Source organism: Camelus dromedarius, chromosome 10 (genome assembly GCF_036321535.1).
Source record: "Camelus dromedarius isolate mCamDro1 chromosome 10, mCamDro1.pat, whole genome shotgun sequence".
Classification (NCBI taxonomy): domain Eukaryota; kingdom Metazoa; phylum Chordata; class Mammalia; order Artiodactyla; family Camelidae; genus Camelus; species Camelus dromedarius.
The window spans coordinates 72,589,068-72,603,489 of record NC_087445.1 but is presented as its reverse complement, the minus strand read 5'-3'; the positions used below and the strand labels follow the sequence as shown (position 1 = coordinate 72,603,489).

At 39.2% G+C, this 14,422-nt stretch overlaps 1 protein-coding gene across 1 annotated transcript in view; it reads right to left on the bottom strand.

Annotated features, from left to right (window-relative positions):
- Positions 1 to 14,422, bottom strand: part of NUP188 (nucleoporin 188) — a 41,978-nt gene that overhangs the window by 14,667 nt on the left and 12,889 nt on the right. The window contains exons 7-22 of the mRNA XM_031450632.2: positions 14,231 to 14,323; positions 13,970 to 14,089; positions 11,596 to 11,807; positions 10,739 to 10,853; positions 10,043 to 10,243; positions 9,058 to 9,147; positions 6,893 to 6,958; positions 5,795 to 5,914; positions 5,126 to 5,252; positions 3,403 to 3,555; positions 3,076 to 3,202; positions 2,776 to 2,863; positions 2,605 to 2,681; positions 1,779 to 1,893; positions 507 to 627; positions 325 to 391 (exon numbers count right to left, since the gene is read on the bottom strand). Coding sequence (XP_031306492.2) covers positions 325 to 391; positions 507 to 627; positions 1,779 to 1,893; positions 2,605 to 2,681; positions 2,776 to 2,863; positions 3,076 to 3,202; positions 3,403 to 3,555; positions 5,126 to 5,252; positions 5,795 to 5,914; positions 6,893 to 6,958; positions 9,058 to 9,147; positions 10,043 to 10,243; positions 10,739 to 10,853; positions 11,596 to 11,807; positions 13,970 to 14,089; positions 14,231 to 14,323 — 1,892 coding nt within the window. The remainder of the gene's footprint in view (positions 1 to 324; positions 392 to 506; positions 628 to 1,778; positions 1,894 to 2,604; positions 2,682 to 2,775; positions 2,864 to 3,075; positions 3,203 to 3,402; positions 3,556 to 5,125; positions 5,253 to 5,794; positions 5,915 to 6,892; positions 6,959 to 9,057; positions 9,148 to 10,042; positions 10,244 to 10,738; positions 10,854 to 11,595; positions 11,808 to 13,969; positions 14,090 to 14,230; positions 14,324 to 14,422) is intronic.

Genomic DNA, 14,422 nt, shown 5'->3' with positions numbered 1-14,422 from the left:
GTCATCTCTGGGAAATAGGCAATATTGCCCTATTTTCCTATGAACCTGCATAACTTTTGTCAAGGTCATTAAAAACATGTGTGTTTAATTTCACTGGGAACAATCCTGTTCCCAATTCATTTGCTCTTCTTTGTTCACAGGGAGAAAGGAGAAACGAACAGCCTGGTGGACAGCAAATCAGAACACCAAGAGCACTGAGCTCTGGGCTCAGCCAAGCTGAGTTCCCTGGAAGAATGAGCAGGCTCTGCAAAGCAGAAGCCCATGTCTTTCCTTGTTCAGTGACAGCAACTGAGAGTACCAAGCCCTAGCAATCCCCCATCATACCTGCTGTGCAGGTCTGTCTCATGGCACAGGTTCAGTATTGCATGAATCAGCTCCAGGATCAGGCAACCTGGACTCCAGAAAAGACACAGGAATGACGTGGCTTTATATGATGACCCTTATCCCAGAAAGACATCCAGGGAGCCAGAGATTCCTCCCACCTTCCCTATCCATGCTTTCCTTACCAATCTGTTCTCTCACACCGTGGGAGTTATAGCGCCACTTGTGGTAGCTCGGAAGCATCTCCTTCAGCACAAACATGACACAGGGCACCAGTCCTTGGTTCTGCGTACTACCAAGCTGCCCCTACAAGAAACCATGCTGTGAGGGCTTATGCCACTTAAGGATAAATCATTTCATTTCTAGAGATGATTTAACTCCAAAACCATAAGTCCGAAGAAAATCTAGGCAAACCTTGGCCATCAGTGGAAAAAAAAAAAGAAACACTGAACACTCTAGTTCAACTAAGTCCAAGTTGTAGGTTTCTTTAGCACAGAGAAGCGGACTAAAAAGACAATGTGACAATGTCACAAAAGGCACCTACATGACAGAGAGGGATGAAGGACAAATCTGGGCAGAAGGGAGGTATCTTAAACATAAAGGATATAGAATTGTTGTTGATGGAGAATGCCAGTTTCACTGTTGTGATCACCAGCCATCCCCCTAACCTCTGTCCTATCACTTGAATACCACAAAGAAGATCTGATACTCAAAATTCTTTGTGCTAGTATTACTTGTTAACATCAGCTTCCTTATTTTGAAAATGAGGATTCTTTATTTGTATCTAAACATCAATATCCACATCTCTATTTCTACACAGAATTGCTTCTATCTTTTTCAGCATTCATTGACTGATTCTTGCAGGCAGGAAGTGTGCTGAGTGCTTTTCATGTGTGGCCCTCTCAACAAGTCCATGAAGTAGAGACCATTTACCATCTCAGTTTAGAAAGGGTCTGAGAAATTCAATACTTGCCTAAGGTCACACAGCTAGTAAGTGGTCAATCTGAAATGTAAACCTAACTCTGACTCCAAATCCATGCTACACAAGTATGTGTCAAACAGAGCTATGAGCCATTAGCAGACTGTGTGATCACCTTATTAGAAAACATCAGAGTGCTTCTTGCATAAAATAAGAGCAGTGTTGTATTATGAAACTTTGCTTCAGAAGTATACAAACACACATGTATACTGGGACACAACAAAATATGTACCTATTACCCTGGGATACAGCCAAAATAGCTTGACAGTCACTGCATTACACCATACAGCCTCTGAGCATTAAATGAGTTAATGCAGACAAAGTACCTACTACAGAATCTGGCACAGAGTTAATACTCAATACACAGAAACTGTTATCACCATAACTTCAGGACAACTGTTCTGCCCGCAAACTAAATGACTATAGTAGCTTGGGGCAGGGAAACTATTGCAGATGCTTCCATCTGACCAGATTTTACCTTGACAAGAGTGGTGATCAAGCGCAGAAAGGCAACAGTGACCCCATACTCGCCCTGAGGCTGTTCACTACCCATCAAGAGGTTTCCATATCCTCCAGCATTCATCCCCTCCGCACTGGGAAAAGACAGAGAGGCAGAGGGGGGAATAAAGGAGGGGGCAATTTCAAGGTTTCAAGAAACTGTAATCACAGAGCATTCTTGGTATTACCTACATGGCTTCCCCATAAAAGAGGACAGCTCTCAAAGGAACTCATCAAATCTAGGCTATTTTACACCCAGGGTAAGCATTAAGAACGTTACTTATTGATAAACAACCTTAAAAGTGAAAAATCAAATAAACACGAGGAAAACATCCTTGTCTTATAGGCAAGACAAAGCAAGGAGAGAATGCTCAGGCAGTAAAATGGAATCTGTGTATTAACAACTGATCTACCAGACAAGTTGACTGGCCATGAAACAAGGAAAAGTACAGAGTGACTGTGGGCTTAAAAAAGGGAAGCCAAGTCTCTGGATCCAGACATCTCTGGATTCCCTAGACTGGAAAGTTAATGCCCACATACCTAAGGTGACTGCTGGATGAGAAATACCTCTCTTTCTCTCAGGCTTTAAAGACTGTGACCCACCAGTGCTGGTCTAAGAGGACAGAAGCCTCTGTGCCCATCATCTCCTTTGCCTTGTCCTCACTCACTTCCAAGGAGAGGGTGATGGGCAAGGAGCAGAGTAAACAGGCACAGAGAAGCATCTTCAAAACTAATGAAGCTAGCTTAGACATGAAACATAAATGGCACTCCCAGGCAATATCCTCTACCCACCCGCTCTGGCTCACCTAATCATCTGACTCATGTTGGAGACCTGGTGGGCCACGAAAGGTAAAAAGCCTGTGTGACGAAGATCAGTCCAGACCTGAGCGGAGAAAAGAAGAGTCAAATGTCCATGTGTCTCCAGGTATACATTATGTGTGACACTTTTTGGCTGTTAGGAAGACTTGGGGCCTCACCTTTGCTGGGTTCCGGGCAGCCAAAACAGTCAAGCAATTGACACAAGAAGCAATGACATCCACAGGAGGGGAGATCACGGTCGTTAATCTGGTTGGAAAACAGTGCAGTGTACTCAGTAAAATGAATAATTTGACTTGTTCCATCACAAATATATTCCAGTTCTTTCTTTCCAAGCCCCTCCTTGCAGCAGGAATGCAAAAACAGGAAAACCCTCAGCTGGGGATAGATACCACACCAGGGCTTCCCACAGTGGAATGTGTATAGACTTCAAGCCAGTAGGTGCATGACCAGATACTGACCGCTGCAGCAGCATGTAGATGCGGGACGTGATGGGCAGGAGACAGTCTGCTATCGACAGATCTGTACTGATGACTTTATGGACCAGATCAATAATGGGTTTGACCCGCTGGCAGTGCTGAATCACATCTGAAAGGAAAGCAAGCTTGTGATCTCAAAGAAAACAATTCTTTTAAGATCACTGAACAGTCTCTGAGACCCAGATAAACAAATTACACTAATCACAAGCTGGATGGTTCTGAATTTCATCTCGAAACTCTCTATTTTCCAAATCCTCTAAGCATGTCTGTATTTCTTCCCACAGCGATGTATCCCAAAGCCGACCTCACCTGCAGTGGAAACGACATGAAGCAGCATTTCAATCTCACAGGTGAAAAGGGTCCAGCTGCTATAGGAGTACTCCCAACGCACCAGGTAAGCCCTGTCGTCCAGCATTACTTGGCCCACAGTGCCCTGAGGTATGCGAAGGTTGGTCTGACCCCCTTAGGAGAAGAGAAAGAGAAATTAGTCTAATATCTGAGGGCTCAATAGGAAGAGGTTGACTCCTATAACAGACAGCAATATTTAATCACACAGAGATGCAGTCTCTAAATCCAACACAGCTACAGTTTTTTGCTTTCTTTCTTTTTTAGCTAACCCACCTCCCCAGTTTTTTTCCATTAAAAAGCAAAACAAAAACAAAAACAAAACTCGCTCTTGTCAGTGGGTAAGTGAGTCTTCCCATGTGTCTACAACAGCGGAGTGCAGAGTGGTTTTCCATTCCAGTGATGACTGGATGACAGGAAGACCACCTTATGGGACCGCAGGTGCCTGGGTCACTGTTAAGTCAGTAGTGATGTCAACATTAGAAGAGTAAGGCTGTTCCTTCCACATTTTACTCTTTGAGCACCTGGAATACACATGAGCTTACAAGAATGAAGTGGTCACTCTTACACACTGCCAGTAGGAAATGAAATTGCATCAAGCTTTTTCTAGAACTTAATTTGACACTATCCATTTAAGACTTTTTAATTATTATTTTTTGTAATTGTGGTAAAATATACGTAAAATTTACCATTTTAACCATTTTTAAGTGTACAGACCAGTGGCATTAAGTACATTCACATTGTTGTGCAACCATCACTACCATCTACCCGAAGAACTGTTTTCATCTTGCAAAACTGAAATTCTGAACCCATTAACCAGTAATTCCCCTCTCCCTATCCCTCGGCCCCTGTCAAGCACTGTTCTACTTTCTGTCTCTGTAAATCTGACTACTCAAAGTACTTAATATGAGTGGAATCATATAATATTTGTCCTTTTGTGACTTACTTCATTTAGCATCATGTCTTCAAGGTTCATCCATGTTACAGCATATGTCAGAATTCCTTTTCTTTTTAAGACTCAATAATATTTCACATTTTGGCTCTTAGGAAGACTTAGTGTCTCACCTATATATACCACATTTTGTTTATCCATTTCATCTGTCAGTAGACATGTATTTAAAATTTTTATTGTGTATACCCTTGTACCCAACAATCCCACTTTGGGGAGTCTATGTACCAAAAATAAAAGTACCAGTGTATGTCCCCAGTGCAGTATAGTCTGTAGTGGCAAAAACCTAACATAACCTAAACGTCCTTTAGAAGGGGAAAGATAAAAAATATGGAACATCAAGAATAATTATGTAGTTACTAAAAAGAATGAGTAAGATCCACATATAATGAAATCAAACTGCAGAATGAATTTGTGAGAGAATACAGAAATGTGTGAGAGGACACACACCAAACTCTTCACACTGATTATCTGATGAAGGCAGGTCTGAAGAGAGATCAACTTTAAAAAAATGTATCTCTGCACTGTTTCCCTTGTTATAATGACCGTGCATTATTTTTGAAGTAAAACAGTCTAATGATGCAAAAACTGAGTAACTAATAATTTATTAACAAATCAACAAGCAGAGTGGAGAGGAGAAGGACCTGCTTTAAAGGCACCTTGTGTATTCAAACAGCAGTGAGGTCTGCATAGAGACCGTGGAAAAGAAGCTACTGAACCAGGGTCTGTCTCTCTTACCAAGAGGGTAAAGGAGTTTGGGTGTCTGCCTCCGCCAGAGAGTTCCATCTTCATGGGAGATCACATCATGGGGCTTGTGCTTATAAAGTTCATTGTAGAAAGACATCTTATCCAAGAAGCTATATACCTGCCAACATGCAGAGAAAAAACCCAGCCACACATTTACCAAGGGGACCTCTAAGAGACCCCTTACCTGCTTTTCTGCTCTTTTAGCCAGACTGTGTATGTGCTGACTCTCAAACTTCTCACAAACCCGTAACTGTGACTCTCCTTAGAATGGCCTCTGCTCTCCTTGTCAAATCCTCACCGCTCTTTAACACCCAACTCAAGGCCCCCCTCGCTCCACAGAGAGTTGCCTCTCTTGAACAGTATGATCTTTACCAATGACATTAATTATATATCACCTTATTACATATTTCTTGTATCTTTCATTTTCCTCCAAATAAATATTAAGGAACTTAACATTCTGTCTTATTCTCACAATACCTACAATAGATACTTAATAAAAAATTTTTATTTAATTTTATAGAATTGAGGCACTGTCTCTGGGATTTTTCATTCAACTTGAGACTAATTCTTGCCATGGTAGTGGAATTTCAATGCAGAAAGCAAAAAGGGTTCCTGAAAAACAGCTCCCACTTTATCTAAGCATCTAACTGAACCACCTACCTTCTTGGCAGTAGACTTCCCTGATACAAGGGCTCGCAGCAATTGCAGGAGTGGGGAGAGGAGATGGGGAAACATTCCACATACACTGTCCAGAATGATTCCAAGACCAGAGGTTGGCTCCTATGGTGGAAGGGAAAAAGTTACTGACCTTCACATCATCCACGAATTAACACATCTCTGAACTGTCCAGCAAGAGTAAGAAAATATAAAATTAATCCTTTCCTTTAGGCAGACATTATTCACCTCTAGTAATTTAAGACTTCCATGTTTCCACTGAAAAAGGCTATCAACAACTCAGTCAGGACCTGACGGGAGACCGCTGCCTCCAGGGACCTCTGCCCGGCTGCCCACTCCAGAGGAAGACCACACTGTCCACTGTGCAGGGCCTGTTCCCACTAATGCAAAAAGCACCCCACAATACATCAGCAGCTAGACACCACACATGAGCAACACATCCTCAATCTGATTATCGTTTCCTACCAGCTTCTCCTGGAACACTGATTCTGTAAGACTGGATAGTATCTCAGGAAAAAGAGGATACAATATACCAGCAAATCAATCAGGCCACAGTTCAAGGGACAACAGATTTATTCATCAACTGGATCTAGAGGCTTGAGGCTGTTATCAATGCTAAGACTAAGTCCTGGTGAGAAACTGCTCTCTCCAAAGCCAAATTCTGACTCTAACCTGTCACAATACTCTGAAAATTCATGACATAGTCACAATCCCCTAAGAGTACATTCAGGAGTTACAGCACCACTGGTGCCTGAGACTCTCAATGTAAAAAGACTTAGTGGGTAGGATAGATAACTCACTGGTTAATAATGTGGACTCAAGACTCATGTCAGACAGAACTCGATCTTGATCTTATCTGTCTAGCTGTCATGAGCTCGGGCAAGTTGAGTCACTTCACATCTCTAAGCATCACCTTTCCTCATATGCAAAATGATGATGATAACAATACTATCCAATTCACAGATTTCTGTGTAGATACTATGAGAAAATAGATCTAAAAGCTTAGGGTAAGACCCATCACAAAGTAAGTGTTCTCTTCTGCTACACAGAATATCATAGCAGAACTCCCTCTGACATACTTACTGTTCCCCAGAATAGTTCTGGAAGAGAAGGGTCTGCCAGGACTTCACATGCTGTGTCGATTACATCCTGTTGGGGGAGGGGGAAGAAAATGGCTTATTTTCCCTAGCTGAACCAATCGTTTTTTTTCTAACTGTATTCTGTTAAAAGAAATATCAATAATACCTTCATCTAGTATGTCAGGAAAACTCTGGGATTAAAAAGTAAGGGATGTAATCTTAATCTGTTGTCTGATGTTAGGCAAATTAACCTTTCTGAACTTCAAAATCTTTTTCAGTAAAATGGTGAAAACACTATCTCCTTCACAGTGTTGTCGTAAGGATTAAATGAGATAACGTATGGGGAAATGAACTGCAAATTTTAAAATGTCCTGTAAATGCGAGGCACTAGGCTCAGCTAAACTGTGTTTGTAGAGGGCAAGAATAATGCCTTTTTAAGTTTTCATCCTCAGCACCTGGCACAGAGTTTGGCACACACACACTGGGAATTAATGAGGGCATGTGAAATGATTTTTTTTTAAATTCCAAGTACTAGGACACCTGTAACCCCAACATGTTAATATCAATCCTCTAGGGGTATAGTAGGATCCAAATACAACCAGAATTTTGGCAAAGGACACAAAGCTTCTTCTATGTGCCCCTAGAGCTTTAGAAATTGAGTCTTTCACTTAACACCAATTTCTTTTCTCTCCAATGATAAATATCCATCTTCATCAACTTCATCAATTTCTTTAATTTCTAAAATAAGTCATTAATCATTAAAAATGAATACAATGACTTATTTATAAAGAACTCCTCAAATGCCATTTCCCACTGAAAGGAACCAGGGCTCCTTGGAGAAAAGGCAGATTCTAAGTCTGGGACAAGAATCTTTTAAGATAATCCTGAAAGATTCTGTCATATCAAAAAGCAATAGAGCTATCAAAATATGTTAGTGTAAAACCAATTCAGAAAGTAACCTCAAAAAGCTCTTACTGGCCAAAGATGGGGCAATCCGAGTATAAGAATAACTGCAATGGATTAAAACATAGCTAATATGTTTAAATCCATGATTTCACAACGCTATGTAAAAAAATTTTAAAAACCTCACTAGCCAACTTGGTGGAGGATGCTAGGAAAAAGTGGTAAATACAGGAAAAGAAGCATATACAGTACTCTATACCAGAGTATTAAACAGTTAATGAGAGCAAATTTCTTTTTTTAATTGAGACATAACTGACATGTAACATTTTATTAGTTAAGTCAAGGGCACAAGATGATTTGATACTTGTATATATTACGAAACAAATCTTTTTAATAGCAGTGTTCCAACCGATAAACAAAAGAGGAAAGACAGAGTTAGAACAGTGCCACTTAGTAACCCCTAAAGAATTCATAGATTAAACAATGATGTGGCTTGTGGCTACCATCATGGACAACACAGCTATAGGCTAAAAGAAATCTGACAGACTTATCAACCAATAATGTGTGGATCTTGTTTGTTCATATCCTGATACAAACAAACTTATGACAAATTTATGATGTTTAGAAATTTGCACCCTAACTTGATTATTTGAAGATATGTTTTTTTTTTCAGATGTGATAATGGTTGTGAAGCTTTACTGAAATATTCGTATTAACTAAATGATGTCTGGGATTTGCTTCAAAATAATCAAGGAAGGAAGGGGCAGAAATGAATAAGATCAGCTGTGAGCTGATAACCTGGAAACTGGTGATGGGATCATGAGGGTTCCTTATACAATTTTGTCTCCTTTGGTATAACTTTGAAATATTTCATTTAAAAAATATTGCAGAATATTTATCAGCACCCACAGATGTTTGGGACAGATGCACTACAGAGTTAAAAAATGCAGTTACCAAACAGTTACCAAACATTGTGATTCCATTTCTAGAGAATTATATTTTTATATTTGGAAGGGAACACATCGAAATGTTAACAGAGGATATACTGTGTAGTGGGATTACACTTTTCTCTTTTCATTAGCACTTTCTATTTTTTATTTATCATTCTATGCATCATTTTTATAATACAACAAATGAAAAACAGCAATAAACAAATTATACTTGAAGTATATGGGTCTGTATTACATCAGCTCTGAAGAAGTATCTTAGGGAGATGGTTGCAAAGCTAGGCAGTGTAGACAGTCTCAACGATAGCCAGACACTGACCTGCTGATTGCCCAGTGTGTGCAGCTCCAGCGAGGTCAGAACAAAAGAAAGGAGTCCGTACACACACATGCACGCAGTGCTGGTGGTACACTGTAACGACAAAGGAGTCAGTGGGTAATGCTGAGTAACACCACTCTTCTCTAGATTTTATATGATTCCATTGTATTAATATAGTTTCGGTAAACAAATGGGAAGGGAACCTGAGTCTTCATAATTTTCTTAATTTAGTCCCAAGATCAGGAAGACAAAGGGAGAAAAGAGAAAGCAGGACCCACAAACACTACAACATAGTCAAGAAAAAAAATCAAAAGGGAACCATCATCAAAATGATCAAAGTTTTCATGGGGAAGAAAACCACATGCAGCCTCTGAAAAGGACAGAGTCGATGCTGGTACGAATGATGCGGCTGCCTGAACTGTCACCAATATACATCAACCAGTGCCCACAAGCTGGCTGAGTGAGGTTTCATTTCAGCACGTCAAAACAAGCTGATTAAACTGTGCCATTCAAACTAAGCCCCAATACAACACTCCAGAGAATTTCTAATTCATCCTGCTACAGTTGAATAAGGACCACCCGCAAAAGATTTCTCCAGTCAGTATACCAAAGCTATCTTCTAAGAGATACACCATAGTGGCATGGTGCATCTGCCACTGCCAGAGTCAGACACGGTAGGTGCAAACAGTATCCACCACCAACTGCTAATAACTATTCCTGTGGGTAAATTCTATCTTCTTCAGTCTCAATTTCCTAATGTGTAAAACAGGATGATAATCCCTAGTGCACAGAAGCATTGCAAATAACATACTGCACAAAGTCCTGAGCACAACGTCTGTCACAGTAAATGCTCTATAAAGGTTAGTTTAAAAATTATCATTATCCACATCACTTACAATTATTATTACTATTACCATGATTCATTAATGAGCTCCTGCCCTGCTCTTTGCCCACTCTCATGCTCAAACACCAGTAGCCCAAGCCTCACATCATTTCCCCCACTGGCCAGTGAGCGGAGTAATCGGGTCAAGTACTGAAATACGTTCAGCTGGATGGCTGTGCCCCCTATCTTCCGAACAACACTGCTTGTCTCTTCTGGATTCAGGGTGTGACGGAGGAGAGCCCAGGCCAAAAGCACTGGGGCATGATGTGGAATGTCCCCAAAGGTCAACATCAAACGGTCCATATCCTAATGAAAAGAGGAAAGATCTGTGTCACTTAACAGAAAGGGTCACGACCCTTCCAAAAGATCCCTCATCATGCTTAATAAGTCTTCCATTCACCCACAGTGGCCCCCCTCTCCCATTCTGACATTTTACTCTTTTCCAAACCCCCCACCACCTCATTAATGGACTCTTCAATTATTCTTTCCTTAACCCACAATTTATTTCTTCTGATTTTAAATAGTATTAATCTAAGATTACAAAATACATGTTCAAATGGAGACTCGAAAATTTCCCCCGATGCTTCTAGAACTTTCCTGGATCTCTCCTCATTTTCTTTCTGACCATCCCATCTTAATGTTCTTCCCCTTTGCTCTTCTTTCACAGGCTCCATAAAGACAGACAACTCCCAAGGTTCTGTCCTGAGGCCTTTTTTGTCCTTATCTCCCTGAGGGACTCTCCTCATTTTCACAGATTCAACTATCATCATCTGAATAGATAAGAGGCTGTTCCAAGTTCACCTGACAGATAAGCCCATCCTGCGCAAACTGGTGCAGTTCTCTTCTGTCATCCAAAGCACACTTATGCAAGGACTCAATATCCATGCCTTCCACCAGGATAAGGGCACTAAAGTAGCTAGAAAGAAAAACAACACCATGGTGTCACATATGCTACTCTGAACCTCAATGGGGAATAAGGTGACATGTAAGACACTTCAGTGTCAAAAAATTCACTGAGTTATTTTACATTCTTTTTTCATACTAAGACTTCTAAATCTTGTACGTTTTTACAATTCCAGCACATCTCGATTTGACCAGCTATAATTTAAGTGCTTGGTAATCTTCTGTAGCTTGTGCCTACCAAATCGTAGATCTAGTACCAAAGGTTTCTATAGACACCAATTACATCTGACCTAGATAAACTGTCTCACTGGTCAAGTGTGTATCTTTGTTCACAGAGGAAATAGGCCTCAAAATGTGGATATACTCACTGCTATAAAATTCAAAGTCTACCAACTATGACCTCAAAGAGGACAGGGAACACACCTGCCTTATTTATCACTGTCTTCTGAACATTTGCACAGTGCCTGGTCTACAATAGCTGCTCAACAGATTTTTTTGTAGAACAAAAGGATGAACCCCTTAGATGAAAACAGTAAGAACAGAATGCAATACTTATTTGGAGAGAAGGTGTCCCTCTAAATCCAAGTCTTTACTCCCTGTATGACCTGGAACGTGGTAGTACATCCATTTATTTCCCCACTTACTAAGTGAAAAGTACACCTACCCCCCTTCCCCTCACCCATTCACAGGACCACCACAGTATCAATGCTGTAAATACTGTACAAGTTCTAAGACCTCAATTCGTTCAGACTTACCCAATCCGATCCACAAAAGGATCCATGGTCTCATCCACCAGGTGCCTATTAGTCTGCCTGCTACCAAATCCTTGCTCTTTAAACATCTTGGTTAATACCAGTAAGTCACTAGGTGCCATCTCAAAGTATGCATAATAAAGGAAAATAATTTCCAGCAGCATGGACTGCTCCCGAAGGCACTGAACAAACCAGCGAGACACCTGGCGCTCAGTCTGCAAGACCAATGAATAAAAATGGGAGAAAAATAAAGTCAGATTTTTAAACACATTTAAATTTTTATTTTGATTAGGCAATACATATATAAAAATAAGGTTAAAAAATAAGCCTCCCTCCCTACAACTCCTATTGCCCAGTCAACCAAACCTCTTCCCAGAGGCAACCACTGTTAAAAGATTTTTGTTTTTCCTTCCAGTAATATGCCGTATACATTCATTCACTCATACTAGTGGTTGCTGGGGGCTGGGGTCACAGACCACAAACTTTCTGGGTAGACGTAAGTGTTCTGTATCTTGATCATGCAGCATATAACTATATACAACTGCCAAAACTCAAGCTGTACATTTAAAATGAGTGAACTTTTCTGGATATAAATTATACCTGAATAAAGCTGGTGGATGCTACAGATTTGTCATTTACACAAATCACTTCTTGTAAGTATGAATGGATTTATAGGTAGGATAAACTCTTAAAGTGGAATTACTAGGTCAAGAAATATGTGCTTTTTAATTTTTAGATATTATCATAATATTTTCCATTAAAAGTATGAGTTTATACAGCAAAATATGTGCCCATTATCCCATCCCTTGGGTAAGAGTGTTGTTACGTGAATATATTCATTCCATTTGCCTGTTTTTCTGTTGGGTTTTGTTTATTGCTTTATAGGAGCTCTTTCTATTTTAAGAAACTTTTGGGCTATGAGTTTGTCTTTTTACTTTGCTTACAGCACTATTTTTGGTTTTTTGCCTTGTAAAAATTTTTGATCTGATGTTGCTGGGTTTTATCATTTTTTTTCCTTTTATGTCTTCAGAGTTTTAAAGTCTTTCCAGGGGAGAGGGTATAGCACAGGGGTAGAGTATGTGCTTAGCATGCATGAGGTCCTGGGTTCAATCCCCAGAACCTCCATTAAAAAGAAACTAACAAACAAACAAACCTAATTACTACCCTCACCAAGAAAAAAAGTGAAAAAAAAAAAAAAAAGGAGACAAAAGTAAAATGGCAAAATATTTTTTTTTGAAAGTCTTCTCCACTCCGAAAAAAATAAAAATAAAATCACCTCCCAAGTTTTCTTCTAGTATGTTTATAGTTGACTCTTTTAAATTTAAATCACTGATCTCTCTCTGACTTTCTTCTGGTAGAAGGAATGACATGGAGATACAGTTTGATTTTTCTCCAGATGGCTACCCAGTAGTTCTAACACCATGAACTGACTAACCTAGCATTTCCCCACTGACCTGAAATGCCATCTTTATCATACACTAACTCCTGATCAGCGTTTGGTATGCAGCTAGACTTCCTATTCTGTGCTGTTCATCAGTCTGTTTATTCATGTACCAATGCCATGCTTTAAATTACTGTAGTCTTATCAACTAATAAAGCTAATTTTCCTTTTTCAAAAGCTTCCTGGCTACTCTTATTTTTTCAAACCAGTTTTGTCTAGTTCTAAAATAAAAGACAAAAGAAATAACTTGTTAGTATTTTTTCTAGGATCACACTAGATTTATAGATTAAAATAAGAAGTACTGACACTTTTATGGTACTGAGTCTCTCTATTCAAGAATGTGGCTTGTCTTTCCATTTGGTTATGACTTCTTTTTACAGTTTTAGCATTTTAAAGTTCCCTTCATTTAGATTTTGGATTGCCATAAGCTTATTCCTGAGAAATTTATGTTTTTGATGCTATTGTAAGTGGGCCCTTTTCTTCTATTAAATATTTTAAATAGCTACTGTCTGTATTTTTCTTGAATTGTTTTAATAAACATGTATTATTTTCAAAACAAAAAGGTCATGCTCCAATCTAAATGCAGATTGGTTTAAGACTCATATAAAACAATTAAACTAGTGTCACACATTTAATAGATAATGATAATAAAGAAGGTAAAATCTTAGATTTAGAGTTCCATTAACCACTGAGAACATATTAGGTAAGAACAAAAAGTAAATTAACTGGATAGACAAAGTCAAAGGGAAAGGTCCAAATTAAGTACTATTAGTTAAAGTCAATGTTTTGATCCATATGACATGTTTAAACTTTTCTAAAGAATAATCATTTATATATAAAAGTTTTAAGTTAATAAGTGAATGAATAATTTAACCTGTAGCTCTATGAGTAAGGATATACAATTCTGAGTTACAGAAGGGGCCAATAACCACATACCATGAGGTTTCCATGTGTCTCCCATGTTGGTGCTTCAGTTTTATAAAGCTCTTCAAACTGCTGTCTGTATTTTATAACTAGCTCCTTCTCCAATTTATCAACACAGTCTGCATATTCAACCTTAAAAAAAAAAATTCCGAAACACAGTAACTTATACCTAAAGAAAAGGTAGATATTTAAAAGAACACAAATATAAATAAATTATTTAAAACGGTTGAAATTTACAGGGTAAAGAGAACCAAGAGGACTAAATGGGCTTACCCTATAGGGGTGTCTTTCATCTTGGAAATAAGTGAGAAGGTGCAAGACACAACGAAGAATACAGGTTCTTTCTTCATAGTAATAATCTGCAATCTGGGAAGAACCCAAAGATTCAAAATCAGTTACCTCTGCACAGAAGATACTCAATTTTAAATTTACAGATAAAGAGATCACTTAAAGGTGTGGATGGAA